Source organism: Mustela lutreola, chromosome 1, assembly GCF_030435805.1.
Source record: "Mustela lutreola isolate mMusLut2 chromosome 1, mMusLut2.pri, whole genome shotgun sequence".
In the NCBI taxonomy this organism is placed as follows: domain Eukaryota; kingdom Metazoa; phylum Chordata; class Mammalia; order Carnivora; family Mustelidae; genus Mustela; species Mustela lutreola.
This window is the reverse complement of record NC_081290.1, coordinates 272,693,586-272,721,585: the sequence shown is the minus strand read 5'-3', so window position 1 is coordinate 272,721,585 and position 28,000 is coordinate 272,693,586. Positions and strand designations below refer to the sequence as shown.

At 56.6% G+C, this 28,000-nt stretch overlaps 2 protein-coding genes across 51 annotated transcripts in view; one reads left to right on the top strand and one right to left on the bottom strand.

Moving 5' to 3' along the window:
• Positions 1–14: 14 nt before the first annotated feature.
• MYBPC3 (myosin binding protein C3) lies at positions 15–15,526 on the top strand. Its single transcript, XM_059141936.1, has 34 exons — positions 15–106; positions 1,139–1,405; positions 1,951–2,070; positions 2,150–2,242; positions 2,331–2,479; positions 3,254–3,371; positions 3,493–3,541; positions 3,702–3,731; positions 3,884–3,937; positions 4,599–4,613; positions 4,833–4,996; positions 5,226–5,358; positions 5,630–5,632; positions 5,760–5,884; positions 5,978–6,083; positions 6,216–6,382; positions 6,701–6,866; positions 7,564–7,670; positions 7,762–7,791; positions 8,920–9,059; positions 9,290–9,370; positions 10,276–10,435; positions 10,765–10,869; positions 10,958–11,146; positions 11,958–12,092; positions 12,230–12,397; positions 13,073–13,161; positions 13,298–13,493; positions 13,577–13,716; positions 13,929–14,088; positions 14,203–14,339; positions 14,626–14,812; positions 15,044–15,077; positions 15,221–15,526. The coding sequence occupies exons 1-33, from the start codon at positions 82–84 to the stop codon at positions 15,052–15,054; spliced, it is 3,819 nt and encodes a 1,272-aa protein (XP_058997919.1). The 5' UTR covers positions 15–81; the 3' UTR covers positions 15,055–15,077; positions 15,221–15,526.
• A 1,294-nt stretch (positions 15,527–16,820) lies between these two features.
• MADD (MAP kinase activating death domain) overlaps positions 16,821–28,000 on the bottom strand; it is a 39,779-nt gene continuing 28,599 nt past the window's right edge. For 29 of the 50 annotated variants that reach the window (XM_059141249.1, XM_059141302.1, XM_059141254.1 and 26 more), the window contains 7 exons: positions 26,848–26,955; positions 22,742–22,906; positions 22,440–22,512; positions 22,200–22,306; positions 20,006–20,075; positions 18,077–18,123; positions 16,821–17,762 (listed from right to left, as the gene is read on the bottom strand). In XM_059141249.1, coding sequence (XP_058997232.1) covers positions 17,658–17,762; positions 18,077–18,123; positions 20,006–20,075; positions 22,200–22,306; positions 22,440–22,512; positions 22,742–22,906; positions 26,848–26,955 — 675 coding nt within the window. In that variant the 3' untranslated portion in view covers positions 16,821–17,657. The remainder of the gene's footprint in view (positions 17,763–18,076; positions 18,124–20,005; positions 20,076–22,199; positions 22,307–22,439; positions 22,513–22,741; positions 22,907–26,847; positions 26,956–28,000) is intronic. The other 21 variants (XM_059141443.1, XM_059141458.1, XM_059141467.1 and 18 more) reach the window with 1 other exon arrangement.

Sequence of the window (28,000 nt, the reverse complement as noted above, 5' to 3'; positions counted from 1 at the left end):
TATAGTGTGGGGGGACGGTCCTGCTCAGATCCTCTTCGGGTGGCCTGTGTCTGCTCCGTTCCTGGTGTGACCTCTCTCAAGATGCCTGAGCCAGGGAAGAAGCCAGGTAGCTCCAGGCTTGGGGTCGGGCCCGGGTGTGGGGCAGGAGGGCTGGGACAGCTACAATTGGGACGCAGGCTTCAGAGTGAGTTCCCGAGAGTGGGGGCTGTCTTCCAGGTCTTTTTCTGTCTCTTAGTTTCTCTTTTCCATCCTTCTGATAGAGTGAGGGCACACCAGAGGACCCTATCCCTGTCACCAAGATTAGCAAGATTAAGGCCGGGCTTGCCTTTTGGGAAAAGGCTGCCACAGGCAAGAGCCCAAGTTCAGTCTAGATTGGAGCTCATCTCGCTGAATGCTCTTGAGCAGGGCCGTGACCTCTCCCGGCCTCAGTTTCCCTCTCTGTACAAGGAAGCGTTGGGCTGGTTCGACTCTCTGCTTTACGAGCCTGCACCCCTGCGGCCCCCACACCAGGCGGGACTCCCACATTGAGGTGATGCAGCCCGTCTGTTCTGGGAGAGGACGGTTAAGAGGCCCCAGGACCAAGGCCAACCTGGGCCAAGGGCAGAGAAGTCATAGCCCAGGGACCGGGTCCTGGCCTGTGCTCTTACAAGGTCACGCAGGGCAGGGATCCAGGCCCCCAGCCCCTCCCAAGCCAGCTTTATCTCAGTTGCTGATTCTCAGCCTGAGGCCCTTGGAAAACAAATTTAGCCACATTCAAGTAGGCAGAGTACCTGCCTCGTGCTAAGGGCCCTGGATTGTAGGGGAGAGAGGGGGCTGGGCTCCCCCATGCCCCCCTTGGCAGGGAGTGTGGGGTATCCAGAGACACATCTAGTAGAATTCTTGTGTGGAGGTTAGGAGCACAGCTCTGGCTCTCCTGCGGCCTGGCTGTGTGATCTTAGATAAGTCACTTAACCTCTTTGAGCCTCAGTGTCCTCATCTGAGAAATGGGCATAATAATGGCATCTACTTCACAGAACCGTGGGACCATTCAATGAGGGATAGATTAAAGTGTTTATCACCGTAGTTAGGAGGAGAGGCTGCAGGGGCGGGGTGCATGGGACAGTCAGGGGCTCCTGCAGCCTCCATGGGCTTGTCTCAGTCTCAGCCTTCAGCAAGAAGCCGAGGTCAGCAGAGGTGGCCACCGGAAACCCTGCCGTGTTCGAGGCCGAGACAGAGCGGTCAGGAGTAAAGGTGCGCTGGCAGCGAGGGGGTAGTGACATCAGCGCCAGCGACAAGTACAGCCTGACCGCCGAGGGCACGAGGCACACTCTGACTGTGCGGGACGTGGGCCCTGCCGACCAGGGGTCCTATGCAGTCATCGCCGGCTCGTCCAAGGTCAAGTTTGACCTCAAGGTCAAAGAGGCAGGTAAGACCCTGGCCAGCCTTCCATGAGGTTTCAGCATCCGGTGGCAGCCCTGCCACCTCCCCATGGCCCAGCGTGCAGGAAGTGCTTTTCCACTTTCTTGCCTTTGCTTTGGCTGTGCTGTCTGCCAGGAATGCCCTCCCTCCTCTTTTCTGTAGCAAGACCCCTCTGAAGGCTCCCATGTGGCTCCTTGGCCTGTTCCAGCCTTGGTGGAAGTGGGGGCCATTTGGGGATGACGAAGGCACAATGTCCTCAGGACACCCACTCACAGATGGGGACTTGGCGGCTGTGTGTGCCAGGCGGGGAAGCCCTGGTTGCTGGGGGTGTGGAGGGAGCCCCAGCTCCGCCTGGGGATGGAGAGGAGGGACGGAGCTCAGAGCTGCTGGGGCAGACCCGCCAGGACGTGGGCGCAGGACCTGCAAGGGGGAAGAGAAGGCAAGACGCATACTGCTGATTCCGCCAGCCCGCAGAGATGGAGGGGGACCAGGGACGGGCGACGGCTCTCTGGTGAGAGGTGGCCCCACGACCGCTGCCCCTGCCCCTTCCAGAGAAAGCAGCGCCTGCACCGAGCCCTGCTCCTGCCCCTGCCCCTGCTGAGGCTCCTGGGGCCCCCGGAGAAGCCCCGGCCTCAGGCACTGAGGAGAGAGGAGGCTCCCCGAGTCCCGAAGGTGAGAGGGGCAGTGCAGGGGAGGCCAGGGCCGTTGGATGGGGTGTCCCAGCACAGATCTCAAAGGCCTCCACCCACAGGGTCAAGCTCAGCGGTCCCTGATGCCTCCGGTGCCCCTGATGACCCCATCGGCCTCTTTGTGATGAGGCCACAGGATGGCGAGGTGACCGCAGGTGAGTGTGGGCTGAGGCACCCGGGGGTGGGCTGGGGAAGGGGACAGCAGGGCATCCCCCCAGCCCAGCCTGTCGCCCCTCTGTGTAGGTGGCAGCATCACCTTCTCGGCACGTGTGGCCGGAGCCAGCCTCCTGAAGCCGCCCACGGTGAAGTGGTTCAAAGGCAAGTGGGTGGACCTGAGCAGCAAAGCGGGTCAGCACCTGCAGCTTCACAGTAGCTACGACCGCGCCAGCAAGGTGGGCCTGCGGGGCACAGGGCTGGAGGCACGGGGCGGAAAGAGGGCAGGGAGCCGCTGGGAGGCCCCAGAGACACAGGCAGTGCTGGGGCTCACCCTGACACTGAGGGCACACGGGACATGCAAAGAAGAAACCTGGGGAGGCTGGGAAGTAGGTTGGAGGGCCGGGGGTACATGGGGAGAACGAGGAGGCCCAGGGGACCTGTGGGACCTGGGGGACTCACAGGGCATGATCATGTCAGGGGGGTGTATAAAGCTAGGGGGCAAGGAGCTCTAGAAGGCTGGGGGGGAGCATCAGCCAGTGAGGATGAAAAGCCCATGATAGATGTGTGTCAGAGCCCAAGCGGCCCTTCATTATATATAAGAAGATACCAGAGCTTGAGAGGTTGTTTTTGCTGGTCTGAGGTCACTCAGAGCCATGCCTTGAACTTGTGCTTTGATTCCCTGCTTCTGCTCCTTCTCCCACTCTTCCACAGTCTTGGCCCAGGCAAGTGGGCTTCTGGCAGGGCAGGGCCGACATGTTCAGTTGTGTGGATTGTGCACTGCACAAAAGTGCCTTATCTTAAGTGAATGTCATTTGCCTTGTAGGCATCACAGATTTATATTTTATCATCACCCTGTGCCAGCAGATGGCAGTCATGTCTTGAAAAGGGGTTTCCTATTTACACAAAACCCTCTGGGTTAACTAAACCCTGGGGGCTGAGAACGTTGGTGGCCATGCCTCCTTCAGGAGTGAAGGGCCTCCCTGGTCTCCCCTGACAACTCACTTCCATAGGTCTACCTGTTTGAGCTGCACATTACAGATGCCCAGGCTACCTTTGCAGGCGGCTACCGCTGTGAGGTGTCCACCAAGGACAAATTTGACAGCTGCAACTTCAATCTCACTGTCCATGGTGAGGGGAGCCTGGCATCTGTCCTGGGATCAGGGTCCCCATGGGTCCTGTTCCCCATGTCTGCCCCCATGCCTGCTCCCCTTAAGCCCCTTCTTGGACTCACCTCCCTCTCTGCCCCCAGAGGCCGTTGGTCCTGGAGAACTGGACCTCCGATCGGCCTTCCGTCGCACGTAAGTGGTTCCCTCTCCTCAGGGCCCAGGGGAGGCCAGTGCTGGGGTCTGAGGCCCCTCGGGGTCAGGGCTGGGAGAGATGTGGGGGAGGATGAAGTTGATAGGCATGGGGGACAGCAAGCTCCCCTGGGCAGTGAGGAACTTGTTCTAACCCCCACAGGAGCCTGGCAGGAAGTGGTCGGCGGATCAGGTACCCTGTCCCAGCCCCTACTTGTCCAGGACACAGACCCGGGAGCTCCCATCCAGCCAGTGCCCCTTCCTCCCTCAGTACCTCCCCCTACCCCCACCATCCCCAAGCCCATTCCAGTTGACTGCAGCCTTACTGGGTGTCCCTCTCCACAGTGACAGCCACGAGGACGCTGGAACTCTGGACTTCAGCTCACTGCTGAAGAAGAGGTGAGCCCCTGGGCAGCAGGGCCTAGGGCAGACAGCGAGGCCCCGGTTCAAACCCCAGCCGTGCGGTTTTCCAGCTGTGCGGCCCTGAGCTGGTCTTCTTGTCAGTCGGACGGGACCGTCCTGGTGTTGGGAATAGCAGAGGGCTCTGTGGACATTGTACCCCATGAACTCACATCCTCACGGGGTCGCCCACAGCCCCCGACAACTTGAGTCTATGATAGCTCGGCTCAGTAGGCTCCGGGGGACCCAGAGAAGCTGGGAACGGCTCCCCCGGCTCCCCCAGCTGACTGCGTGTCCTCTCCCTCTCTCTCTCCCGGACCCTGCGTTATGGCTGGTGCTGCTGCGGCCCAGAGAGTAAGCTCCGCGGGTGGGCGCTTCGGGCGGCAGGGGGCTGGTGGGACTTTGTCAGGCTCCGGTGAGAGCCAGGGCTGGGACCCACACGGACCTGGTGAGGAGCCCCACTGACCAGGGCGTCTCTGCACCTCGGGTTCTCCTGACACCCGCCTGCCAGAGCTCAGGAGGAACAAGCAAGGCCACGTGTTCGGGGCAGTGTAAATGGAGGGACAGGGTGTGGCAGGGAGGGAGGAGGCTAGGGCCCCAGGTCCCTGCGGGCAGGTGGCCACGCCTCTAACTGTCCCCTGCTTTTCTGCCCCGCCTGGAGCAGCAGTTTCCGGAGGTGAGTGCCTGATGATGCCTGCACCCCTGTCACCTGTCTTCCTCAGGGACGCCCCCACATTGGACTCAAGTCCAATGCCAGCTCAAGTGGCACCACCAGAGGGGAAGGGGCAGACAGCCTGGGGCCGATAGGGCTCCTTGGTTGGGCCCCAGGGGAGGGTGGGGTGGCCCCCCCCTCCCCGGGTATCCCTTGAGGCCTCTCGGCGGGACTGGGATGCAGGGACTCAAGGCTGGAGGCCCCAGCTGAGGAAGACGTGTGGGAGATCCTGCGGCAGGCGCCCCCGTCGGAGTACGAGCGCATCGCCTTCCAGCACGGGGTCACTGACCTGCGGGGCATGCTCAAGAGGCTGAAGGGCATGAAGCGGGATGAGAAGAAGAGCACAGGTGAGCCCGCCCCTGCGGCGCAGAGGAGAGGCTGAGCGGCACACACGGGGCAGGCTGGGGTGGGGGAGAGCCCAGCTTAGCAAGAGACCACAGCGGAGAGCACAGGGGAGGTAGGAGGGGGTGGTGGGAGGACATAGCTCTCTGGCACAGCCACCGGCCCCCAAGGTGGGTGTGAGCCTTCGGGGGTGCAGGGCGGCGGAGCAGTGGGGACAGTGGCGGTGGTGCTCAGCCTTTCAGAAGAAGCTGGAGCCCGCCTACCAGGTGAGCAAGGGCCACAAGATCCGGCTGACCGTGGAGCTGGCCGACCCCGACGCCGAGGTCAAGTGGCTGAAGAATGGACAAGAGATCCAGATGAGCGGCAGGTGCGGTGGGTGGGGGTGGGGGTGGGGGCAGGTGCAGGAGCTCGCGGACCCTGGAGGCTCCCAGCCTGCTCTCCCTGCCTCTCGCTGCCTGTGTTCTCTATCTCTGCTGGTTCCTGCTCTGTCTGTCTCTCCCCATGTCCTTCTTTCTGGCTCTAACTTCCCATCTTTCTGTTTCCAATCTCTGTTCTTCTCTTTTTTTCCCTTTTTTTTTTTTCCCCTTCGTCTGACTTCCGCTCCCCGGGATGCTCCCGTGACCCCTTCTGCTCCACAGCAAGTAAGGCCGGCTCCTGGAGGGAAGGCTTGGGGTGGGGGCACGGGACCCCAACAGGGGGTTGGATGGGGCACCAGGGCCCAGGGGGTGAGTGTGGCTGAACCTCCATCCCCCGCGGCCCCGGGCCCAGGTACATCTTCGAGTCTGTGGGGGCCAAGCGCACGCTGACCATCAGCCAGTGCTCGCTGGCGGACGACGCAGCCTACCAGTGCGTGGTGGGCGGGGAAAAGTGCAGCACCGAGCTCTTTGTCAAAGGTGGGCCTGCACCCGGGACCCTGGGAACCTGCAGCCGGGATGGGGGGGGCGGGGCTGCAGAGGACAGACTGTCATGTTCTCCCCATGGGACAGAGCCCCCCGTGCTGATCACTCGGCCCCTGGAGGACCAGCTGGTGATGGTGGGACAGCGGGTGGAGTTTGAGTGCGAAGTGTCCGAGGAGGGGGCCCAGGTCAAATGGTGAGTGCCAAAGGTCACTTGTGTCCCAGGACGGGGTCCGGGTCAATGGGGGCATGGGCAGGGCCAGTGGGGGGGGCACACTGGGGGCCTCCCGGAGGAGGCCACAGCGCTTCCTGCCCACCCACCGGCCAGGCTGAAGGATGGGGTGGAGCTGACCCGGGAGGAGACCTTCAAATACCGGTTCAAGAAGGACGGCCGGAGACACCACCTGATCATCAATGAGGCGACGCTGGAGGACGCCGGGCACTACACGCTGCGCACCAGCGGGGGCCAGGCGCTGGCCGAGCTCATCGTGCAGGGTGAGGCCGCTCAGCCCCATGCCTGCCCTGTCTGCATGTTGCAGACAGGACCTGGGCAAACCCAGGATGATGGCCCTTGTGACCTTGGGCAGTCACCCGGCACACACGGAGCCTCACCATTCTCCTCTGGAGGGTCCCGTGGGCCTGGTTAACGTCCCCCCACCCCCCCGAGACTCCCCGCGGGCACTGTACGACCGGAGGCACGCTCGCATCACACCCAAGCCTGCACATGTGTGTTCCCCCATATCCGCGTGATCACCTCGGGGATTCACGCCCACACCCACCGCCCCCAGCTCACAGCTCTGCCCTGCCCCCCAGAGAAAAAGCTAGAGGTGTACCAGAGCATCGCGGACCTGACGGTGGGCGCAAAGGACCAGGCAGTGTTTAAGTGTGAGGTGTCTGACGAGAATGTGCGGGGCGTGTGGCTGAAGAACGGGAAGGAGCTGGTCCCCGACAGCCGCATCAAGGTGTCCCACATCGGGCGGTGAGTGTGGGGGCTCAGCCCCATCGCGGAGGGGGATGAGAGACAGAGACAGAGAGACAGGGAGAAACCGAGACAGACAGAGAGAAGAGCAGACAGAGACAGTGACTGAGAGAGAGACACATAGAGAGACAGGGAAAAACAGAGACACAGAGAGAGCTAGAAACAGAGAGACAGAAGGACAGAATGGCAGACACGCAGACCCAGGACAGAGACTGCAGTAAAGAGACAGAGAGACAGAAGCATACAGAAGGGAGTCTTGCCGAGGCAACGGACAGACAGGGAAGTGGTGAGAGAGACAGGCTGGGAGCGCCCCGGCCTCCGGCCCCCAGCTCATGACCAGGGCAGGACAGGAGGCCACCTGGACGCCAGCCCTGGCCAGGGGCCCTCACTCTCTCCCACTCTCTTACTCATGCCTCGAGCATCTGGGTTGGCCCGTGCTGGGCCCAAGTTCACAGAGATTAGTGAGACCAGCCCCTGCTCAGTCTGCAAGGGCCCAGCCAAGGGGCACTTGTGTATTGTCCACCTCTGAAAACACGTGAGGGACTAGAAAGTCAAAAATAGAGAAAGAAAGCATTTAAAATACCAGACCACCACTGAGCCAAGGGTGGGCCAGGGGCCCTTGGCGCCCTGACTATGGTGAGGCTGCTGGGGGGTGGGTGGCCTGGGGAGGGTCCCCTGAGCCCCCACTTCTCGGCAGGGTCCACAAACTGACCATTGATGACGTCACACCTGCGGACGAGGCTGACTACAGCTTTGTGCCTGAGGGCTTTGCCTGCAACCTGTCGGCCAAGCTCCATTTCATGGGTGAGCTGGCACCTGGCCGGGGTGGGGGCCCTGTGGCTGGGCTCTGCCTTCGCTTCCTGCCCCGTGCCACTTGCTCTTCTTTCTCTCACAGAGGTCAAGATCGACTTCGTGCCCAGGCAAGGTGAGTGTCGGGACCTCTTCCCTGGGCCCCCTCCACACATGTCCCCCTCCCGTCCCAGACAGCAGGAAGAGTGAGGAACCTGGAGTGAGGACCCCAAGACCCAGCCCAGCCCTACCACTCATAACCATGGGCCAGTTATAATCTCTAGAAACCTGTTTCCTCATCTCTAAAGTGGGAATCCTAAAAAAAAAAAAATAATAATAAAACGAAGTGGGAATCCTGAAAGGGCCTCCTCCATGGGAGCAGGAAAGGAGAAAAAAAGATGTGAGACTTCATTATTAAGTCTTTCTACCTTTATTTTATTATTATTATTATTATTATTATATTTTAGAGGGTGAAGGGGCAGAGGGAGAGGGGGAGAGAGAATCTCAAGCAGGCTCTATGTCTGGAGCCCGACTCAGGGCTCCATCTCCACCATGACATCATGACTTGAGCCGAAAGCAAGAGTCACATGCTTAGTGCACTGAGCGCCCAGATGCTCCAAATCTTTTCTGCTTTTAGACATACCCCTCCCGCTTGTAGATTAAACACCCATCAGGCATTTAGAATCCTAATGTCAGAACAGTCCGAGGCTGAGGCATGCTCGAGGTCAGTGCTTTCCAAATTAAGTTCACGGACTAGGTTACTCCATCTTAACAGGATTCCCTGGTGAAGTAAGTTTGGGAAACACTGAACCCTTACTCAGCCTCTTGCTGATTTAGAAGGTGTGCCAGCATGTCAAAGGCTCTAGAAAGTCCCGTGGTAAAAAAATGTGCTTAGCTTTGTCTAATCCAGGGTTTCCTACTTGACTGGGCCGCAGAAACATCTTTTTTCTTTCTTCTGGCGGGACATTGGTGTTCCCTCTGAACACAGTGTAAGAAATGCTACAGCAGGCGACCTGAGGTTACAGACCTTCCCGGGAACTTCCTGGGGGGGGGTGGTGGTGGAAACGTTCTACATCTTGACTGAGGCTCAGGTGTACACATTTGTCAAAACCCGCCGAGATGTATGCTCAAATGATGGCATTTTATTGTGTGTAAATTATACCTCAGAGTGACTGAGAATCAACAACTAGGGACACATGCTCCTTCCAGGATCCCCCACTTTCAGGGGGCTTTCTCTGACCTACACCATCATCCCCTCCCCCAGAACCTCCCAAGATCCACCTGGACTGCCCGGGCCGCAAACCAGACACCATTGTGGTTGTGGCTGGGAACAAGCTACGCCTGGATGTCCCTATCTCCGGGGACCCGGCTCCCACTGTGATTTGGCAGAAGAGCATCCCACAGGTACTCCCTCCTGTACTTCCCCAGCTGCCAAATGGGTGCGTGGGACCAAAGGATGTTGGCGTCTGTTCCCCACCCACATAGGCAGGGCCTACAGCTAGCTGGTCCCTGGAGGGAGGTGGGCGAGGTGGGCAGCAGAATGGGGGTGGGCAAGGGGAGACAGAAGGGCTGCTGGGCAGGGAGTCCCTCCAGGCCAGGTCAGCCCCACCGCTTCCCTCCTGCTCTGTTCCCAGAAAAACAAGGTCCCGGCAGGGCCAGCCCCTGACGCCACAGGGGATGCTGGTGCCAGTGACGAGTGGGTGTTTGACAAGAAGGTGAGTGCGGCTGATGGTGGGCTCAGGCTTGTTGACCTTCTGTCGTTTTCTGCCCACACGGTTTCCACCCTTCAGTGAGGTCTCCGTGAAGGCACCACATCTGGCCAGCTGTGCTCCTGCCCGGGCATGGTCTCTGGGGAACCCTCATGCTGCAATCAGGCACAAGTCCCCTTAACATTGCTGGGGCACCCTCCTGCCTGGGGTGTTCCCTGGCTCCCGTCTTCAGGGCTGACCTTCACTTTATACTTCTTCCCGACCAGGGAGTGGGTTTCCCTGTAAGACTAGCTGCCTGGGCACCACTCAGGCCGGCTTTTCCAACACAGTCAGCTCCTCCACCTACCTGAGTTCTTTCAGGACCCTCAGCTCTGTAAGGTCACGTTATTCCCATTCAGCAGATAATAAAACCGAGGCACAGAGAGAATAGGTGATCACCTGAAGTTCCTTTTTTTTTTTTTTTTAAGATTTTATTTATTTATTTGTCAGAGAGAGAGTGAGTGAGAGCGAGCACAGGCAGACAGAGTGGAAGGCAGAGTCAGAGGGAGAAGCAGGCTCCCTGCCGAGCAAGGAGCCAGATGTGGGACTTGATCCCAGGACGCTGGGATCATGACCTGAGCCGAAGGCAGCTGCTTAACCAACTGAGCCACCCAGGCGTCCCGGTGATCACCTGAAGTTCCACGGCAAAGCTGGAGCTAGAGCCCAAGAGCCTCGCCCCAGTGCTTTGCCCTCCGCGGGCCCCACATCGAGGTTTTTGGACTAGGCGCTCACATGAGTGGTTTCCGCTCAGGCCGCATTTGCTCCCCGGACCCTGCTCTGAGCTCTGTTCCCACCTCGAGCCATTGCAGACGCTGTCAAAGCCTGCGGGGTCCGACTGGGGCCCTTTTCCCCAAGTTCCCCTCCCCCCCCAGCTGCTGTGTGAGACCGAGGGCCGGGTCCGCGTGGAGACCACCAAGGACCGCAGCATCTTCACTGTCGAGGGGGCAGAGAAGGAAGACGAGGGTGTTTACACTGTCACGGTGAAGAACCCTGTGGGCGAGGACCAGGTCAATCTCACAGTCAAGGTCATCGGTGAGGCTGGCTGGCCCAGGGCCAAGAGGGGAAGACAGAGGGGCAAGCAGGGAGCACCCATCCATCACTCAGCTACGCCTTTGACAAACATCATAGGGCGTGCTCTCAGCTCTGTTGAGAGGACTGGGATTAGGACACAGGGTGAACATGGGCAGTGGGGAACCATAAAGCATCAATCACAGGCTGGTGACATGATCAGAGCTGCATTCTAGAAATGTCCATGGGGCAGAGGAGGCAGGCACTAGCTGTTGGTTGGGGTGGTGAGGGAACTAGCAGCGCTGGCCCTAGGACTGGGGAAGGGCTGATGTGGGTCCACCCCCCCCCCCCAGATGTGCCAGACGCCCCTGCGGCCCCCAAGATCAGCAACGTGGGTGAGGACTCCTGCACGGTGCAGTGGGAGCCCCCTGCCTACGACGGAGGCCAGCCCATCCTGGGTGAGTGGAGGGCATAGGGCTAGAGCCGAGGGCCAGGTTGCGGGGGTGTCCAGGCTCCAGACCAGAGCTCCTGCCTGGCCCTCCTCAGGCTACATCCTGGAGCGCAAGAAGAAGAAGAGCTACCGGTGGATGCGGCTGAACTTTGACCTGCTGCGAGAGCTCAGCCACGAGGCCCGGCGCATGATCGAGGGCGTCGTGTATGAGATGAGAGTCTACGCGGTCAACGCCATCGGCATGTCCAGGCCCAGCCCAGCCTCCCAGCCCTTCATGCCGATTGGTGAGGCTGCCTGGCCTGGCATGGCCTACGCCCTCCCTGGTCAGGCTGCTCTGTGGGCGGCCACCATACGAGACCACATCAGGGTCCCCTTTAAGCCTCAGTTGGGGCTAAGCATCTTCGTTTCACAGATGGAGAAAGTGGGGTTCCCAACAGTTAAATGACTTGCTCAAGGTCACCTAGCTGGTAGGTAGGGGTGGAGCCGAGACTCACACCACTCTGACTGCTGGTGCCCCTCAGGCCTCACTTTCCACATCTATAAAATGGGAATGATGACAATATCTACTTCATGGAACTGCTGTTAGGATGGCATACAACAGGTGCTCAATAAATTTCAGTGGACCCCTCTTCCTTGCTCCCTTCAACCAGGGAGGGAGGGTGATGCCTATGGGGAAGCAAGCTGCAGGCCTTTCCCTTCAGGGACTGACTTCCAGTTTGCTTAACTCTTAGTGGACTCATCTAACCTCACAGTGCCAGGAAATTCCCAGTTTTTCCCGAAATGCTACAATTTGTAGCATTTCCTCCATTGTCTAAGGAAGTGGCTCCTTGTAAGCATGTTCCTTCTCTGGGGTATCTTTTCCGATTTACAGCTCTCTTGGGCCTGCTGCCTCTGCTTATGTCTTTAAGCCTGTGCAGAGACAGGTCTTTTCCTGGAGCAGAGCTCTTTCTGGCAGGGCTTGGAACCCAGATAGCACGGGGTGGGGGGAGCGCCCCCGTGGGACCAGTGGTCACTTGGGGGGCTGGATCACGGCCCTTCGGTCTTCCTGGTGGTGCAGGCCCAGTGGGGCTCCTCTCGGACTCCCCCTGTGCCTAGGCCCCCCGAGCGAGCCCACCCACCTGGCGGTGGAGGACGTGTCGGACACCACCGTCTCCCTCAAGTGGCGGCCGCCGGAGCGCGTGGGAGCGGGCGGCCTGGACGGCTACAGCGTGGAGTACTGCCGCGAGGGCTGTGAGTGCCCCGGGCCGCACCGCCCCTGGCCCAGCCTCCAGGCCCATTGCCCCCGCGCTGGGTCGCAGACAGCCTGGGGTGGGGCGGGAGCGGCGGTGCGGGGGCTGCGGACGCCGACGACGCTGCTCCCCGACCAGGCTCGGAGTGGACGGCCGCCCTGCAGGGGCTGACGGAGCGCACCTCGATGCTGGTGAAGGACCTGCCCACCGGCGCGCGGCTGCTCTTCCGTGTGCGCGCCCACAACATGGCCGGGCCCGGAGCGCCCGTGGCCACCAAGGAGGCCGTGACGGTGCAGGAGATACTGCGTGAGTGGCCCCTGTGCAGTCACGGGACAGACCTGCCACGGACGGCCTGGCCCTTGGGGTCGGCGGAAGTGGGGGCACATCCGGAGAGCCCCTGCCGGGAGGAGGGGACAGGAGAGCCTTTCTTCATGTCCCAGGCCCAGGGCAAATATTCGGAGAGGGCTCCCTGCGGTTTTCTGGCACGGGTTCTGGGACAGGAACATGTAGGCCACCACACCATTGTCCTTGAGCTCTGTTGTATGAGCCTCTCAGTTCAACGGGTATTGTCCCTGTGCCCCTGACTCGGTATCAGATTAACCCCTCTGGGATCCACTTCTCATTCCTCTATTCCCAGCAAAGGCTCAATCACGTAAAGATTGGAAAGAGGCAGCAGCCTGGGGTGCAAACAGCCTGGGGGATAGGGTAGAGACCAAGATCCTGCGTTTGCATTCTGGCCTGTGACTTGCTAGCTGTGTGACCCTGAACCACTAGCTCACCCTCTCCAATCCCTGCCTCTTATAGGGTGTGGTGAGGCCGCGGTGGAAGCAGGGATTTTGTAGACCCTCTGGGGCTAGGCTTGGGGAGCTAGGGGCAGGGCCACCTCAACAGCCTCCTGGCCCCGCCTCCGTGAAGGGAGGAGCTGTGGCGCTCCTGGGGCGGGGCTTTCCCCTTGCTAAGCCACCCACTCGGTACCCACAGAGCGGCCACGGCTCCAGTTGCCCAGGCACCTGCGCCAGACCATCCAGAGGAAGGTTGGGGAGCCTGTGAATCTCCTCATTCCTTTCCAGGTAGGGCCGGCCACCCTCCCTGTGCCCCCGCCGTGTGTCATCTATGCCTAGCGGGGAGTCGTGTCTCGGGGCTGACCAGACCCTGAAATGTCACCCAGTCGTGCCAGGCTCGGGGGTGAGCTGTCCCTCTCCACAGGGCAAGCCCCGGCCTCAGGTGACCTGGACCAAAGAGGGGCAGCCCCTGGCAGGTGAGGAGGTCAGCATCCGCAACAGCGCCACAGACACCATCCTGTTCATCCGGGCTGCCTGCCGTGCCCACTCTGGAACCTACCAGGTGACGCTGCGAATCGAGAACATGGAGGACAAGGCCACGCTGGTCCTGCAGATTGTTGGTGCGTGGCGCTGGGCCCCCTCCTCTGGGGTGGGGGGAGCCCCCCCAGCAGATGGCACCTTCCAGCTGGACTCTCTCCTGCAGACAAGCCAAGCCCTCCCCAGGACATTCGGGTCGTGGAAGCGTGGGGTTTCAACGTGGCTTTGGAGTGGAAACCACCCCAGGATGATGGCAACACAGAGATCTGGGGTTACACAGTACAGAAAGCTGACAAGAAGACCATGGTGAGCCTGGGTTTCTGGGCGCCCCATATAGACCCTCCCTAGGGCCACTCAGACTCCCTCCCCTGATCTTAGAAAGGGTCTGCTGCTCATCCTCCCTGTTTGACCTGGTTCCTGCCACAGGTGGGGTGCAGACACCAGGGGCCCCCAAAAGAGGCCCCTGACGGGTAGTAGGGCCAGGCCCCCAAGAGCCTCCCTTTCCTCCACACCCCCAGGAATGGTTCACTGTCTTGGAACATTACCGCCGCACTCACTGCGTGGTTTCAGAGCTCATCATTGGCAACGGCTACTACTTCCGGGTCTTCAGCCATAATATGGTGGGACCCAGTGACAAAGCCGCCACCACTAAGGAGCCTGTCTTTATCCCCAAACCAGGTGCTGTACCTTTACTCTCACTCCTAGGAGGATCCGGGGCAGGGGGAAGGGTGGGAGCAGGGAGGGGGCCTAGTGTGGCATGACACTCTCGGTACAAAGTCCTATCACCAACAGGCATCACGTATGAGCCACCCAACTATAAGGCCCTGGACTTCTCTGAGGCCCCGAGCTTCACCCGCCCCCTGGTGAACCGCTCAGTCATCGCCGGCTACAACGCTATCCTCTGCTGTGCCGTCCGGGGTAGCCCCAAGGTAGAGAGCTTGGGGCCCTGAGCCAGGCAGACTCAGGAGGCAGGGTTCAGAGGCTCCAACCTCCACTGGTCCTCGCCCCAACCTTTCCCTGCATTCTGTCTCACGGGGGCTCACAGTGAGGCTCCTCTCCCTGAAGAGGGCCTTGGCAGTCTCCATTGGCTCCCTGGTCATTCCCTGCTTGGGCATCATGTGGACCCTAGTGGGAGCCCGTAGAATAGAAACAGGTTCTCTCCAGGCCTCCCGTCAACCTGAGATGGTCTGCCTTCCTCCCTTGACCTGATTATAGCCCAAGATTTCCTGGTTCAAGAATGGCCTGGATCTGGGGGAGGACGCCCGCTTCCGCATGTTCAGCAAGCAGGGAGTGTTGACGCTGGAGATTAGAAAGCCCTGCCCCTTCGACGGGGGCATCTATGTCTGTAGGGCCACCAACTTACAAGGCGAGGCACAGTGTGAGTGCCGCCTAGAAGTACGAGGTGAGGAGCCTGCGGGACCAGGGCCCAGGGTGGCGGAGCAGGCAGGGAACCAGCTGGGACTCTGCTGGCCTGGCCCCCGCAGCTGCTCTGGCTGAAAGAGCAATGACCCCATTATGTCCAACATGGGCACTGGCTTCTGCTGCCACAGCTGCTCCCTTGGGAGGCTGGGGGGACATGGAAGGTACTGGAAGGGGAAACATTCATGTGGCGTGGCCTCCTTCTCCCCTGCAGTGCCTCAGTGACCGATTGGCTCCCCAGAGGCCAGGTACGTACTCCCAAGTCACCCCAATGCCCCAGCCCGAGTCAGAGGCCAAGCCCTGGCCCTTGGTTTGGGGGCAGCCATCGGGAAATGGAAGCGCCTCTCACAGGGCTCAGTCCAGCACATTCATAAGGGAACCTGTCTTGCAGGCGCCAAGGGATGCCGGCCGGTGTCCCGGGAGCCTGGAAGGACGCTGCCCAAGCCGCCTTCCCACTGTTGGCTGTGTGTGCACGAGTGTGTATCCGGGGCTGGGCTGGGAGAGCGTCACTGGGGCGGCGCCAGGAAGATGAGCAGGGGGTGTTCTGCACAGACCGAACCGCCTGAGCTCCCCCCGGAAGTTCTCAGGTCTTTGGAAAAAAGTTGGTGGGCTCAGGAAATGGTGGTTGGGGACAGGCCTTTCTGGCCTGCCACATCTTCTCGGTGGATAAGGACAATAAAAGATGAGTGCAGTCACAGCTGGCTCTTGTCCGAAGTGTTGGTTTTCACAAAAAGCACAGGGAAATACACTTGACCTTCTGAGCAAACTGGGGCAGGTGTTCTGTCCCCCAGATGAGTTAAAGGAGGCTGAGAGGAGAATCCCAAATTCATAGAACACTAGAAGAAACCTCCATCATCCCCCCCGCGTATGTTCTTCCAATGAGGAAAGGAAGGGGCAGTGACGAAAGTGCATTAGCAACAGAGCAGTAACCCAGGGCGCTCCTGCCTGGTACCTTGTGCTCTGTATGGTCTTTGACCTGCTGACCTGTGCTCACAGCAGCCTGGATGTGGGGCGGAGCTGAACTTCAGCGTGGCTCTGTGCCCATACGGCCTGGAGAGGAGCTGCCCCAGGCTGCCCTGGGGTCCCAGTGCACAACAAGCCCATGACCCTCCCACACCTGTTTCCCAGTAGGAGAGGGTGGTCCTGTCCAGCATGAGATACTGGGAACCAGGGCCTTCCTCTGCTCCTCCCTGCTGGAAGCCTAAATCCAATCACCAGTTTACTTTTGGGAAGGGGAGGCCAAGGGGTCTGAGATGCCCTAATAGAATGTGGATAGTCTGGGGCGCCTGGGTGGCTCAGTCAGTTAAGCACCTGACTCTTGATTTGGGCTCAGGTCAGGACCTCTGGGTGGTGAGATGGAGCTCCACGTGGGGCTCTGCGCTGGAGGTGGAGCCTGCTTCAGAGTCTCCTCCTCCCCTCACCCCCTGCACTGCTCGCTCAAAAACAGCGGTTGGTCTTCTTGCCTAGAGAGTGTCAGAAGTTTCCCAAGGGCATAGAAAAAAGAATTCCAGGAAGGCTGGTCCTAGGGTTGCTCCTGTCAGAGTTCTACTCAGCCCAAGGCACTGTTGGCCAAGAGCTCAGAGCCCGGGGCTCCAGGCCCTGTGGGACTCCCTGGCCAAGTCATAGCCCAGCTTGACCCTGCCCATGAAGGGCCAGGGGAGCCTTGGTTCTCCTTCACAGCTACGGGACTCTGCTCAGGTGTCTTAGCCCCATTTGGCTGCTTTCTCCAGTGGCCACTTCTTAGCACAGCCGCTCCCTGCAGGGCGAGGGGGCAGAGGGCAGGAAGCCCCTCTCCTAACCTCTCCGAGTGAGGGGCCCTGCTGGGTCAGTGGGGTGCGAGGCTGGGGCTTCCGCATATCAGGACTCAGAGGGGCATGGTCTCATCTCTCTCCTTCGAGGCCTGAGTGGCCTTTCTGGAGTCCATGGACAGACCTCCTCAGGCCCGGGCTGAGAGGAGGCATCGTTAAATACAAGGCAGTCAGGGGCCCAAGGAGAGCTGAGGATATTTATTTCACATTCACACATCTGTACATTTTCTATAAATAATGTAGCACTGAACTACGTACAACCATCTCTTGCCCACACCCGGTGTCAGGAGACGCCGCCTGCAGACACTGGCTGTGTTCACTGACTTTGGCCCCATCCCACCCGGCTTCCTGGGCCTGGCAGCCAGTGGTCGCTGGGCCTCTCCAAGCCCAACCACTCTGCTCTCTCAGGCCAAAGGCAAGGCAGACCTTAGGGAAACTGCTGCTCAGCAAAAAGGAGCCCTCGCTCCCTGCCCCCACCAGCCTGGGAAACGCGTAAGGACAAGGGAGGCTGCCACTCACTCTGCCACCCCGTGACTCTCCCTGCCTTTCCCTGCCCACCGCTTGTCTGGGCAGACAGGCCTCAAGCTTCCCTCCCTCGGTACCAAGTGGGACTTCGCCCAGCACCCAATCATGCCGGATCCCGGAGGACGGAGAGCCAGAGCCCTGCCCTGGAGGGTTAAGAATGCCAAGGATGAGGAACCACAACACAACTCTCAGGGACACGCAACGGTGGGCTCCTACTCTACTCAGAGTGTTTAGAAGCCACTGGCCCAAAAGACAGACAGACATCACTCTTGAGCCCTGAGGGAAGAGTAGACTGGTCTCCAGGGAATGGAGAGGGAGCAGGTAGAGGAAACCAGCGGAGCCCTGTGACAGACACTAAGACACGCTGAGACACACAACTGTGAACCAACTAAGCCACGGCTAGGGGCTTGCAGAGAACACACGCGCAGCATTGTGTCCTTGCGAACAGAAGACGCAAGGGCATCCCCTGGACTGGGGGGCTCTCAACCCCTCCCATCAGCTCGAGACGGGCCGGGGCGGGGTCCTGAGGTCTTCCTCCCTGCTGCGGACTGCAGCCACGTATGAGAAGAGACACAACACAGAGTAGCAGATCTCATGGGCCTAGAGGGGAGAGGAAAACCAGACCGATCAGATTCCTGAGACTCCCGACATCACCACGTGGGGAGATGCGCCCAGCAGGAAACTGCCCTCGCGGCTGGCCGGTGGGACAGGGCATCTGTGTGCGTGGGTCTCTCCCAGAGCTGAAGACTCGTTTTGGCTTCAGCTGAACCTGCGGCATCTAGACCAAGCTCAGCTCTCCAGCCATCCCTGGTCGGCCTGCCCCCGTGCCCTCGGCGGGCCCGCCCCACTCCTGTGGGAAGGTTCCCGGGGAGCCCTGTGCAGACCGGCCTGCCGGACTTGGGGGGCACACTCACCATTGGTGTCTTGTACTTGTGGCTCACCACTTCTTTAATTTCAGGAACTAAAACCGGACGGGCAAGAGACAAAACAGAAAGTTCAAAACTAAGAGCGATAGTGCCAGGCTCCCCCAGGCGGCAGCGCCCGGTACCGGGGTCCCCTTCCCCACGGTGGCCTGTCCCAATGGCTGCAGCGGCTTCTGCTCGGACAGCTCCTGCCCAGCCGCTGCCGGGTGAGAGGACACGGCCCCAGACTCCTCGGCCAGGCCTGTGCGCTCTGTCGTGGCTCCCTGCTCGATGGCTGCAACTCTAGCCACTTCTGTGAGAGCCTCAGCACGGGAGCAGGCTGGCCTTTCACCACGGCCCCGAGGAGCTGCTGTGGGGTGTCCCCCCGTGTCGGCCGGGTGAAGAGAGTCGTCTCTAGCCTGTGCCATCACCTGAGACGCCCAAGAACTCCTCCCCGTTCCCAGCCCAACACTCTGTTTGTGTTCAGCATGGTTCCCTGTACCCCCAGCCCCTACGCAGAGCGTCCTGAGGCTGGACGGGGAAGTGGCATGACCCTAACACCCAGCAGACTTGTAAGCGTCCTTCCCTGAGTGGCAGGAGAGGCCCAGGCCTGCCTGTGTGAGGGAGAGCGTCAGAGGGCTCTGGAGCAGACACACCGAGCAGAAGACAGGCGAGTACAGCACCCGGGGAGGGAGGTGACAAGGACCATCAGGCAAAATACACACATGTCCACAGCCCAGAATGCAAGACTAAGTCACCCCTGCCCTGGCCATGCAGGGGTTCTGCTTGGCCAGAGGAAGGAGGAAGGCCCCCCCGGGGCTCAGCCATCCTGATGGCCCCTGGAGGTAGGAGCAGAGGGGCGTGGTGTCCCCCTGGGGGCCAGAAAAGGTAGGATGAGAGTTGGCCACACCTTTTTACTGACCCTGGGAGGTAGAACTTGTGGGGGGACCCAGGGTTACCAGGGGATAAACTCATCATAGGTAGAGCAAGAAGCCCAGGTTCTTCTCCTGAGTTGAAAGATTCCCCCAAACATCTCTCTGGCAGAACAGGGAAGGGAGCACACAGGGGGGAAACTCAGAACCAGTAAGCCAGCACAAGGGGGGAGGGAGGCCGGGAGGAGGAGGGTGAGGAGAAAAGGGATGGGACAGACTGGCGAGTGAGCAGCTAGTTTGCTTGAAGGGGCCCATCCCACCCATGGCGGGGCCCAGGCAGGGTCCTGTGGGAGGCAGCACGAGCCGAGGTCACTTTACCTGCTGGAGAACGAAGGTTTTCATAGCAGCGATGAGGGGCACAAAAGAATGAAGCACAAACACAGCAGGAACTCAAAGCCCCAGGGTGAGAACCCAATACAGCACCACCGCTCAGCAGCAGCGCCTGGCTGCGGGGAGGCCGGCTCCCAGCCTCCGGCGACAGCTGCCCTGCCTGCCTCGGAGGCCCATGGGGCTTCCCTGCCCTCTAGAGTGGCTACCCGGCCCCCGCACGTCCCTCTTCCAGCATGGAGGCCAGGTGGATGCCAGGGGGGCACTGGGGTGGCTGGAGGGAGCCCTGGGCTGCTAGGAGGAGCTCAGCAGGCGACATGAACACAGCAGAGCTTGAAAACTGCCCGTCTGCTCTGCCCCAGAACTTTCTGACCACCAGATGGCCGAGAAGGGGGAGGGGCGCCCACTCACGGAGCCTCCACTGGAGCGTTTCTGAGCTCTAAACCCATCTAAGGCCACTTGCTCTTCTGCGACCCCTTCCCTAGCAGCCACTGTCTCTCCCTTCTTTCTTCCTCCTTCCCCTGGCACCTCGTGGCTTCCCTTTGCTTCCCTGTCACTCCTAAGCCTCCTGACCTCTCTGCAGAGGCGCTTCTTCTCTCTGCCTCTAGTCCCTCCTCTGGAGCGCCGAGGTTTGAGTTACTGCCATGTGAGTCCAGACCTAAGAGCAAAATAGTGTAATTACCAAATTCCTCCAGGACAAAGACGCCTCGGACTGTATTGCACTTTTTAATGTGATTCAGCTCTATGAAAACCTGCAAGAGAGGGAGGGAGGGCGGGGTCAGGCCCGGAGGCTCTCCCCCTGCCCAGGCTGCCCGCTCCCCCAGCTACAGCCCCGCCCCCCCGGCACAGAAGACCTAGTTCCCAGAGGGAGGGCCGCAGAATCCACACACACACAACTCAAAGCGCTAAGAAGCGAAGACAGCAGAAAGGGCATGTACCTTCCGCTCCTGGCCGGAGGAGAAAGCATGGGAGAGAAATGAAGGCGTTAGTTTTAATGGTCAGACCCCACCCGAAGGCCCCTCTGCTGTCCTGGGCTGCCCGCCCATACCCTCTGCCCAGGGCAGCGCCTGGAGGACACGGTGCCCCGGGGGTCTCCCCCGTCAGCCCATCAGCTCTCTACCCTTCCATGCATCCTCCTCCGGCGCAGAGGGCTGGCACGGGCGCAAAGCTCCCCTCGGACTGTCCTCGGGGTGGGAGGTGTTGATATCATCCTTGAAACAAAATCCAGGCTCTCCCAAGAGGTACGCGGCAGAGAACAATGGCTATCGCTTGGGAGCACCGACTGCGAGTTCTACAATCCTATCTGCGAGCCTCACATCCATGCGGCCCAGTGTGCAGCACGACCCTCGTTTTACAGAGAAGGACACAGGATCAAGCAATCTATCTGCTCACGAGTAACGAAGCTGGGCTCTGAGTCCAAGCACATCCTGACCCGGAAGATCCGTTTGTGACCCCGCCCTGGAGAACTCCACCAGAGGCCAATGCGTCCTCAACTCCAACAGACCCCACGGCCGTTCTCCTGTGATCAGTCAGGGCCTGACTCCCCCTCTCAGCAGGATCTCTCTTCTAGGGCAAAGCCTTAAACTACAGACCAGCAGCTTGTACCTATCCATGGACTGGTTAGACACTGGGTCGGTCTGGGTGGGGGGGGACCCAGGAGGGGGCTGGCCGCTGTTTAATAAGACCTCCTCTTCGGAAGGTGAGGCATCAGGGGAAGCCACAGCACTAAAAGGCGGTCAGAAGCCTGTTCCCCAAGAAGTGCCGGCACCTTCGTGCTCCAGGAAAGAGCTTCACTAAACCTCTCCTTGGGCTGACCCTAAGGTCTCAGGTATGCTATTTAATATATTAAAGTCACAGGCAGGAAATATACTGCTGGAAATAGACTGCCTGAGCAGCTGTTTCCCATCACACCAAAGCTGCCCGCTTGGGTTCCTGAAAGAAGAAACTACAATGGCAAGGGGAGGAAGAAAGCCACGGAGTCCAGAGGGCCACCTCCCCCGAGTGTGTGCAGCCTGGCCCGGGGCTGTGGTGCTCGCACACTCCGACCTGGCTCACAGCCTCAAGGGGAGGAACCAGGATGTCAGGGAAGGGGTAGGGAAGGCACTTGTGTGAAGAGACAGAACTGGGAACGGACCTGGGATGACGCGCTGGCCTCAGAAAGGAATTAGCTTAAGGACTGTCCACTGAGAGAAAAAGTAACACTGTGTTAAAAGACCAAGAGAAAAAAAAAAGTCAGCTCCTATGGTGGGATCACAATGAGAGAAAGATGGACTCTGAAGTGCTCCGCAGCCAAAAGAAGGGGAATGGGGCCTGTGGAGCAGGGGACAGAGTGGGGACACTCAGAGGAACGGAAAGAATAGGAAGAAGAATCAGCAGGAGAAATGGGCAAATAAACACACATACTCCAGGTAAGACAGACACAAGCTCCACACGCGCACACGCACGCACGCGCACGCACACTAGCTTCGTGCACACCGGAAACACGTGAGGAGATCAGCTGGTCTAGACTCTCAAAGCAAAACCACCAAGCAGAAGCACACCCTGGGAACAAGGGAACAAGGCAGACACTGTGCGAAGAAGGGCCAAGTGAGACGCTCCCACTCACACTGTGCTGGGTCTAATGGACGGAGGCAGCCTAGCCACCAAGGCTCCCTCTCTTTCCCCACCTCCCACGGAGGCTCCTCCTGCACCTTCTGGGTGGTGGCCAACGTCACTGCGCCCTCCCTCTGATTTCTGTCTCTGGTCCAGCTGCTCCCAACCTCCCACTAACCCCGAAGGCCCCGAGGCTCACTGGGAAAGCACTGGGACCTGGGCACTGAGCCTTTCTGCGGATGGAAGAACAGGGCCAGGCAGCCGCTGCTGCCCCTCCCACCTACCTGGCTGTGCATGAACTTGAGATTGATCCCTTCTAGGGTGACCTGCAGCAAGCCGCCCTCACCAGTCTTCATGTCCTGCACAGGGAACTCGCCACCCAGTTCAGGGCCTGTGGTGGGGGAGGAGGTCATCAGCTAACTGGGGCGGGGACCCCGGGCCTGAGCTCCTGGTTAGGCCTCTGACCCTCAGGACGGACAGAACCAAGCAGAAGGCCCTTGCTCGGGGAGTCACTGTCTTCTCACCGGGTTTGATGCTCTGCTGTCGGGCCGCGGCTCTCTCCATGCTGTCCTTCACGCAGTAGTACAGTTCCCGACACTGCGGCACGGGGGACAGAACATCCCGTCATCTGGGCCTCCCAGGGTCCCCCTGCTCCACTCTCTACCGTCAGCCAGGGCCAGGCCACGGGGACAGCCTGCCGCATCCCACATGACAGCCAGACATAAAGGAGGCTCTCGACATGGATTGTGGAACTTCAACTTCCTTGCAAGAAGCTCGACGCTTCGCCCTCAGCACCCACCCCCGTCCGGACGGAGCTCCTGGGTACCTTCTTGGTATAGAACTTGTTGAGCTGAGTCTCAGAGCCATTTCTGCGCCACAGGCACAGCACCTTGGTCTTGGGGCAGTAGGTCATGTTGATGAGCTTCTCGTACCACCAGCGTTCGTACACCGTCCCGATGTTACTCCGCAGGACCACGCAGTCATCGCACACCTGCGGAGGCCATGGGGAGCCTCAGCGGGCCTTGTCGCCTGGACTCTCCGTCAGCCCAGGCTGCACGGCCCTGTCTCTGGGGGGAAAGGATAGGACGGCTGGTCCTGGGAGCAACCCCACGGTCAGCTTCTCGGCCTCCTGCTTACCGTCTTCCTTTGTAGGGACACAGACATTGACCTGCCGGACGTACTGTCTGCTAGAAAGGTTACTGAAACAAAAGGAATCATGGAGAGGAGCCTGTGGGCAGGGAAGGAGGCGCAATCGGTGCTTCAACTTTCACTTCAACCCACGTCTGTCACCTCTTATATGCTCTCAACTTAAGAGGATCTCATGCCGCCACATGCCACCCTGAGGAATGATCTCTGTGGACGCGCAAAGGCAGGAGACTACAGCAGGCTTAAGCAAGGAGGGAAAAAGGGAATCAATGATTTTCTAATACTGGTTTAGCCTTAGTTCTGCACAAATCTTTTAAACAATTAATCACCTAAGTGACACATGGGCAATGCTTATTGCAAAAAATATAATACAGGGAGGTATAAATTAAAAGGCAAACTTCTCCTTCACATTCTCTTTTTAATACTCTAAGTATTTAATTAACTAATTAACTAATTAATTTATTTTGAGAGAGAGTGTGTGTCCGTGCATGCAAGTGAGAGTGAGTCAGGGTGGGGAGGGGCAGAGGGAAAGGGAGAGAATCTTAAACAAGCTCCACATCTGGTGTGGAGCCCGATGTCGGCTCGATCTCATGACTCGAGCCAAAATCAAGAGCCACGCAGGTGCCCCCTTCACGTTCTCTTCTTATTCAACATTCTCCCTCTCAGATCAGACTGCATTAGGTTCCCCGCTTCCCGTTACTTAGCTGGGTCACCTTGGACAAGCTGGCCTCATCTGCATTTCCTCATATGGAGATTAAATAAGTCAATGTGCATAGAATTCTTCAAACAAAGCTGGGCACATAGGAAGTCCCTATAATTAGATGCTATAACATTATAATTATAATATAAAAAATGTAACAATGATTATCACAACCCCATTGATGGTTCTCAAATCTTTCTCCACATGTGACCCATTTTCCTGAGTTCCTGAACCTCTATCTGGATGGCTCACAGGCAGCACCTTGCTCTCATCACGCCCAAATCTGAAGTCGGCATTTTCTGCTGGGCAGATCCTCCTTCCGAGTTCCCTGTCGCCATTCACCCAGCGGTCCAAGCCAAAAATGAAGGAGTGATGTGAGACTCCTTTTTTCCTTCTCACTACACTAAGTTCTGTCCATTTCACCTCAAATACCCGTGGAACTGTCCCCCTCCCCGACTCCAGCTGGTAATTCATACTTCTTTTAAATGTAAGCTCCAAGGTCATTTCCAAGGGGTCATCCACTACTCCTAGATCCTCTGCTATGTATTCCTGCACTGCCTGCCCCTCTGCATCTTCTCCCATAACGTTCATCATACTTCCTGACACTTCGTTTCCTTAGCTGACTTCCCCAATGGCTTGTCAACCCCATACGGGCAACAGAAACCATGTCTCGCTTACTCACTGCTACAACCACATACCCACAGTACCTTGGCCTATAGTATGTGCTCCATAATTTAAAGTGAATGAAAAAGGAATATGCAAAACTACCAGGTTTAGTCTACTATGTAGAAGTTACAGAGGCTCAAAAGCCTTATGAAGAACAAGGTCATATAATAGCTGAGTAGAAACTAGAAATCTAGTCCTAGTCCGATTCTAGTTTTCTCAGGCTAGAGAGATGACAGTAACAATGTACCTGACTCATCTATGCTGTTGGTGGAGATAGAAACTGGTATAGTCTTTCCAATGGTGTTTGGCTGAATCTATAAAAATTTAAAATCTGTATAAGTTTGATCCAGAAATTTCACATTAAGAATCTATGAAATTAAGAAGTCTATAGAAATTCTCATGTGAGGGGCACCTGGGGGGCTCAGTTGGTTGAGCGTCCGACTCTTGGTTTTGGCTCAGGTCATGATCCCAGGGTCCTGGGATTGAGCCCCGTGTCAGGCTCCCTGCTCAGTGGGAAGACTGCTTCTCCCTCTCCCACCCCTCTGACTTGTGTTCCCTCTATCACTGTGTCTGTCAAATAAATAAAATCTTTTTAAAAATAATAATAAAATAAAAGGAAAGGGTGAGAATCAGCTGCCACCTCTTTATGGTGCAGATATCCCGTTAGTCCTCGGCTCGAGGAGAGACCTAACCAAATTCTAAAACTTCACAGTGACATGAACACGACTCTCTTCTCAGCTACACCAACACGTGTGTGTCGGCTTCAGGGCAGAACATCTGCCCCATACTTGATAAACCACTCATTCAGAAAGCTGTGGGTGTAAAAATCAAACTCAACTAAACCAAAAGGAAACAGAATACTTGTAAAATTATTTAATTTTACTACTTTATATAGGAGTTATACTTGGTTCCTTCATTCATTTTAGAATTAAAAATAACCAGTATTTTAGAATTAAAAATTAAAAATTAATTCTAGAATTAGAAACCAAAGCCAATTTCCTTTACAATCTTGGAATAAGGAAGGGTTTTTCTACCTATGACTCAAAATCCAAAGCTATTAAAAAAAAAAGACTAACTAATTCAACTACGTAAAAGTAAAAAGATTCTGCCAAGGGCTGGGGGGAGGGGTTAAAAAAAAAAGTAAAACAATTCTGCATGGCAAAAACCCATAGGCAGATTCAAAGGACTGATGAGGAACTTCACAGGGAACAGGTCAGGCAGCCCGTATCTATACCCACTGATCTCGAAGAGAGAGAGGTGAGCAAGTTGGGCAACAGGCAGTATGCACACCACCCATGAAGTATTCTTGCCAGAATACTGAATCTGAAACTCACCCGACCCCTAGAAAAACTACTAGTGTTTATAAAAAATACCAGTGATGAAGAAACGTGTTAATAACACTAAAGAGATGCAACCAGCAGAAAGTCTAGAACGTGAGGTACTCCGTGCGGCACTTTCTTCAATGAAAGAAATGGCAGAGTGGAAGGGGAACTGTTAGATGTTAAGAGCTACTTCAGAGTCCTATCGGCCAAAGCCATCTATGCATTTTTCCCTTTGGTGCGGTGACAGCCTCTGCGAGCTCTTCCAGCGCCTGTGCGTGTGTGGAGGGAAGCAGGTGCGGCCTCGCGCACGACAGCACGGTGAGCGACAGCACGGACGTGAAGAAAACCAAGGGCACGTATATACTGACCGGTGAGTCAACTACGGTACAACCACACCATGGAACATGACACAGCCGTAAAAAGAATGAGAGCCACAGGGAAAACAGCAGATGACATCATTGAGACGTATGGTGACAGATGGGGACCACACTTATCATGGTGAGCACTGCACAATGTACAGAATCACCAAATCACTATGCTGTACACTTGAAACTAATTCAACATTGTACGTCAACTCTTCTTCAATCAAAAAAAAAAAAAGAACTTTCTTTTTGTACTGACATAGAGATCTTCAGGATATGTTCAATGAGAAAAGCAAGGTACAGATCAGTGGATATGATGTATTACCTTTCTATGAGAAAAAAGAAAAGGAACTTAACTTTATATTTTTTTGTGTGTTTGTATAAAATACCACTGAAAGATACAAAGGAAACCACAGAAGTGGTTACCTACAGAAGGAAGTGGTGAAGGGGAGGGGAAATTGAAAGGAAAGGGATAAGAAAGAGAGCGAGACTCCTAATGCCTACTGTTTCAAGCTGACTTACCGACAATGTGACTACATTATCTATTCAACACATATGTAAAAGAAATGATGGTGAATTATCCATTATATTACTTGCATAAGAGCCTGACGATTTAATGATAACTGGATCATGAAGATGAATGAGATTAAGTGGGAGAAATATTCCAGTATCCGGTCTAGGAGTTCTTCCCTGTGACTCTCAAATGTTCCTGTGAGACATAGGAACTAGCATTTACCTCCATGAAGAAGATATCTCCATTTGTGTCTGTCCCTGCATGTACCACAAATGTTTGCTTCTTCATGTGCCGGCTGCCACTGGACCGGATAGCGAGATCACGTCCATTCTGAGGAAAGAGAGATCTGTTAAGGACATCGGTAAATCTCTCTCACAGAGCTCTCTGGACCAAGAATTCCGGCCCCATCCCCCACTTCAGCAAGTAAATTCCTATCAGCTTACTGAGCACAGTGCCATCTGCTGGCCACAGGCCACAAGGGAGGGATGCGTTCTCAAACTTTTTGGCCTTGGGACTCCCATACCTCTTAAATATTATTCATGACTCCGGAGAGCTTAGGTTTCTGTGAGTTATATTTATGGATATTTACCATATTAGAAGTTAAAACTGAAAAAAGTAAATATTAATTTTGAAGTCATTAAGAATTCTATTAGTACACCCATTACATGGTAATATAAGTAATTTTTTTTAAATAACGTTATTTCCCAAAACAAGCAAAAAAATGAGAAGACTGGCATTGTTCCACATTTTTGCATATGTTTGTCTTTAAAAAATATCTGGATTCTCATTTCTGCTTCTGCATTCAATCCACTGTGTTATGTTGGTTTGGTTGAGTTATATAAAGAAAATCTGGTCTCACAGACATATATTTGGAAAAGGGAGGAGTATTTTAATAGCTTTTCCAGATAAATATGATCATTTTTCTTTGGTAATTATAACAAAACTTGAGAAGTAACAGTTTGTCATAGTTGCAATATGAAATCTGAAAACCCATCAATGAACATTTCATACTTTGTGGCATGAAATCCTTTTGTCTACCTTGCATTTTGATTGGATCTTTACTCACACTTGAATTTGTAACACCACATAATGGCCTTTCAAAAACTATGGGTTTAAGGAGTAATGTAGCTCTTCTAAATATTGACACATTTCATTACAGAGTATCAAAAAATCACACTGATTAATATCATCAATCTTGTTACAAAAGCCTTTAAATATCAGGAAGCTTCAAGCTTAAAAGTCTGAACAACCAAAGTTAGTCAATCCTCCTAGTGAAAATTATGTCCCATGAATGAAGCTGACAGTTCACCTTGCAACTCAAACTGTTACAATCACTTTTTCTTGAAACAATCATATTTTGCTCTGCAGCACAATA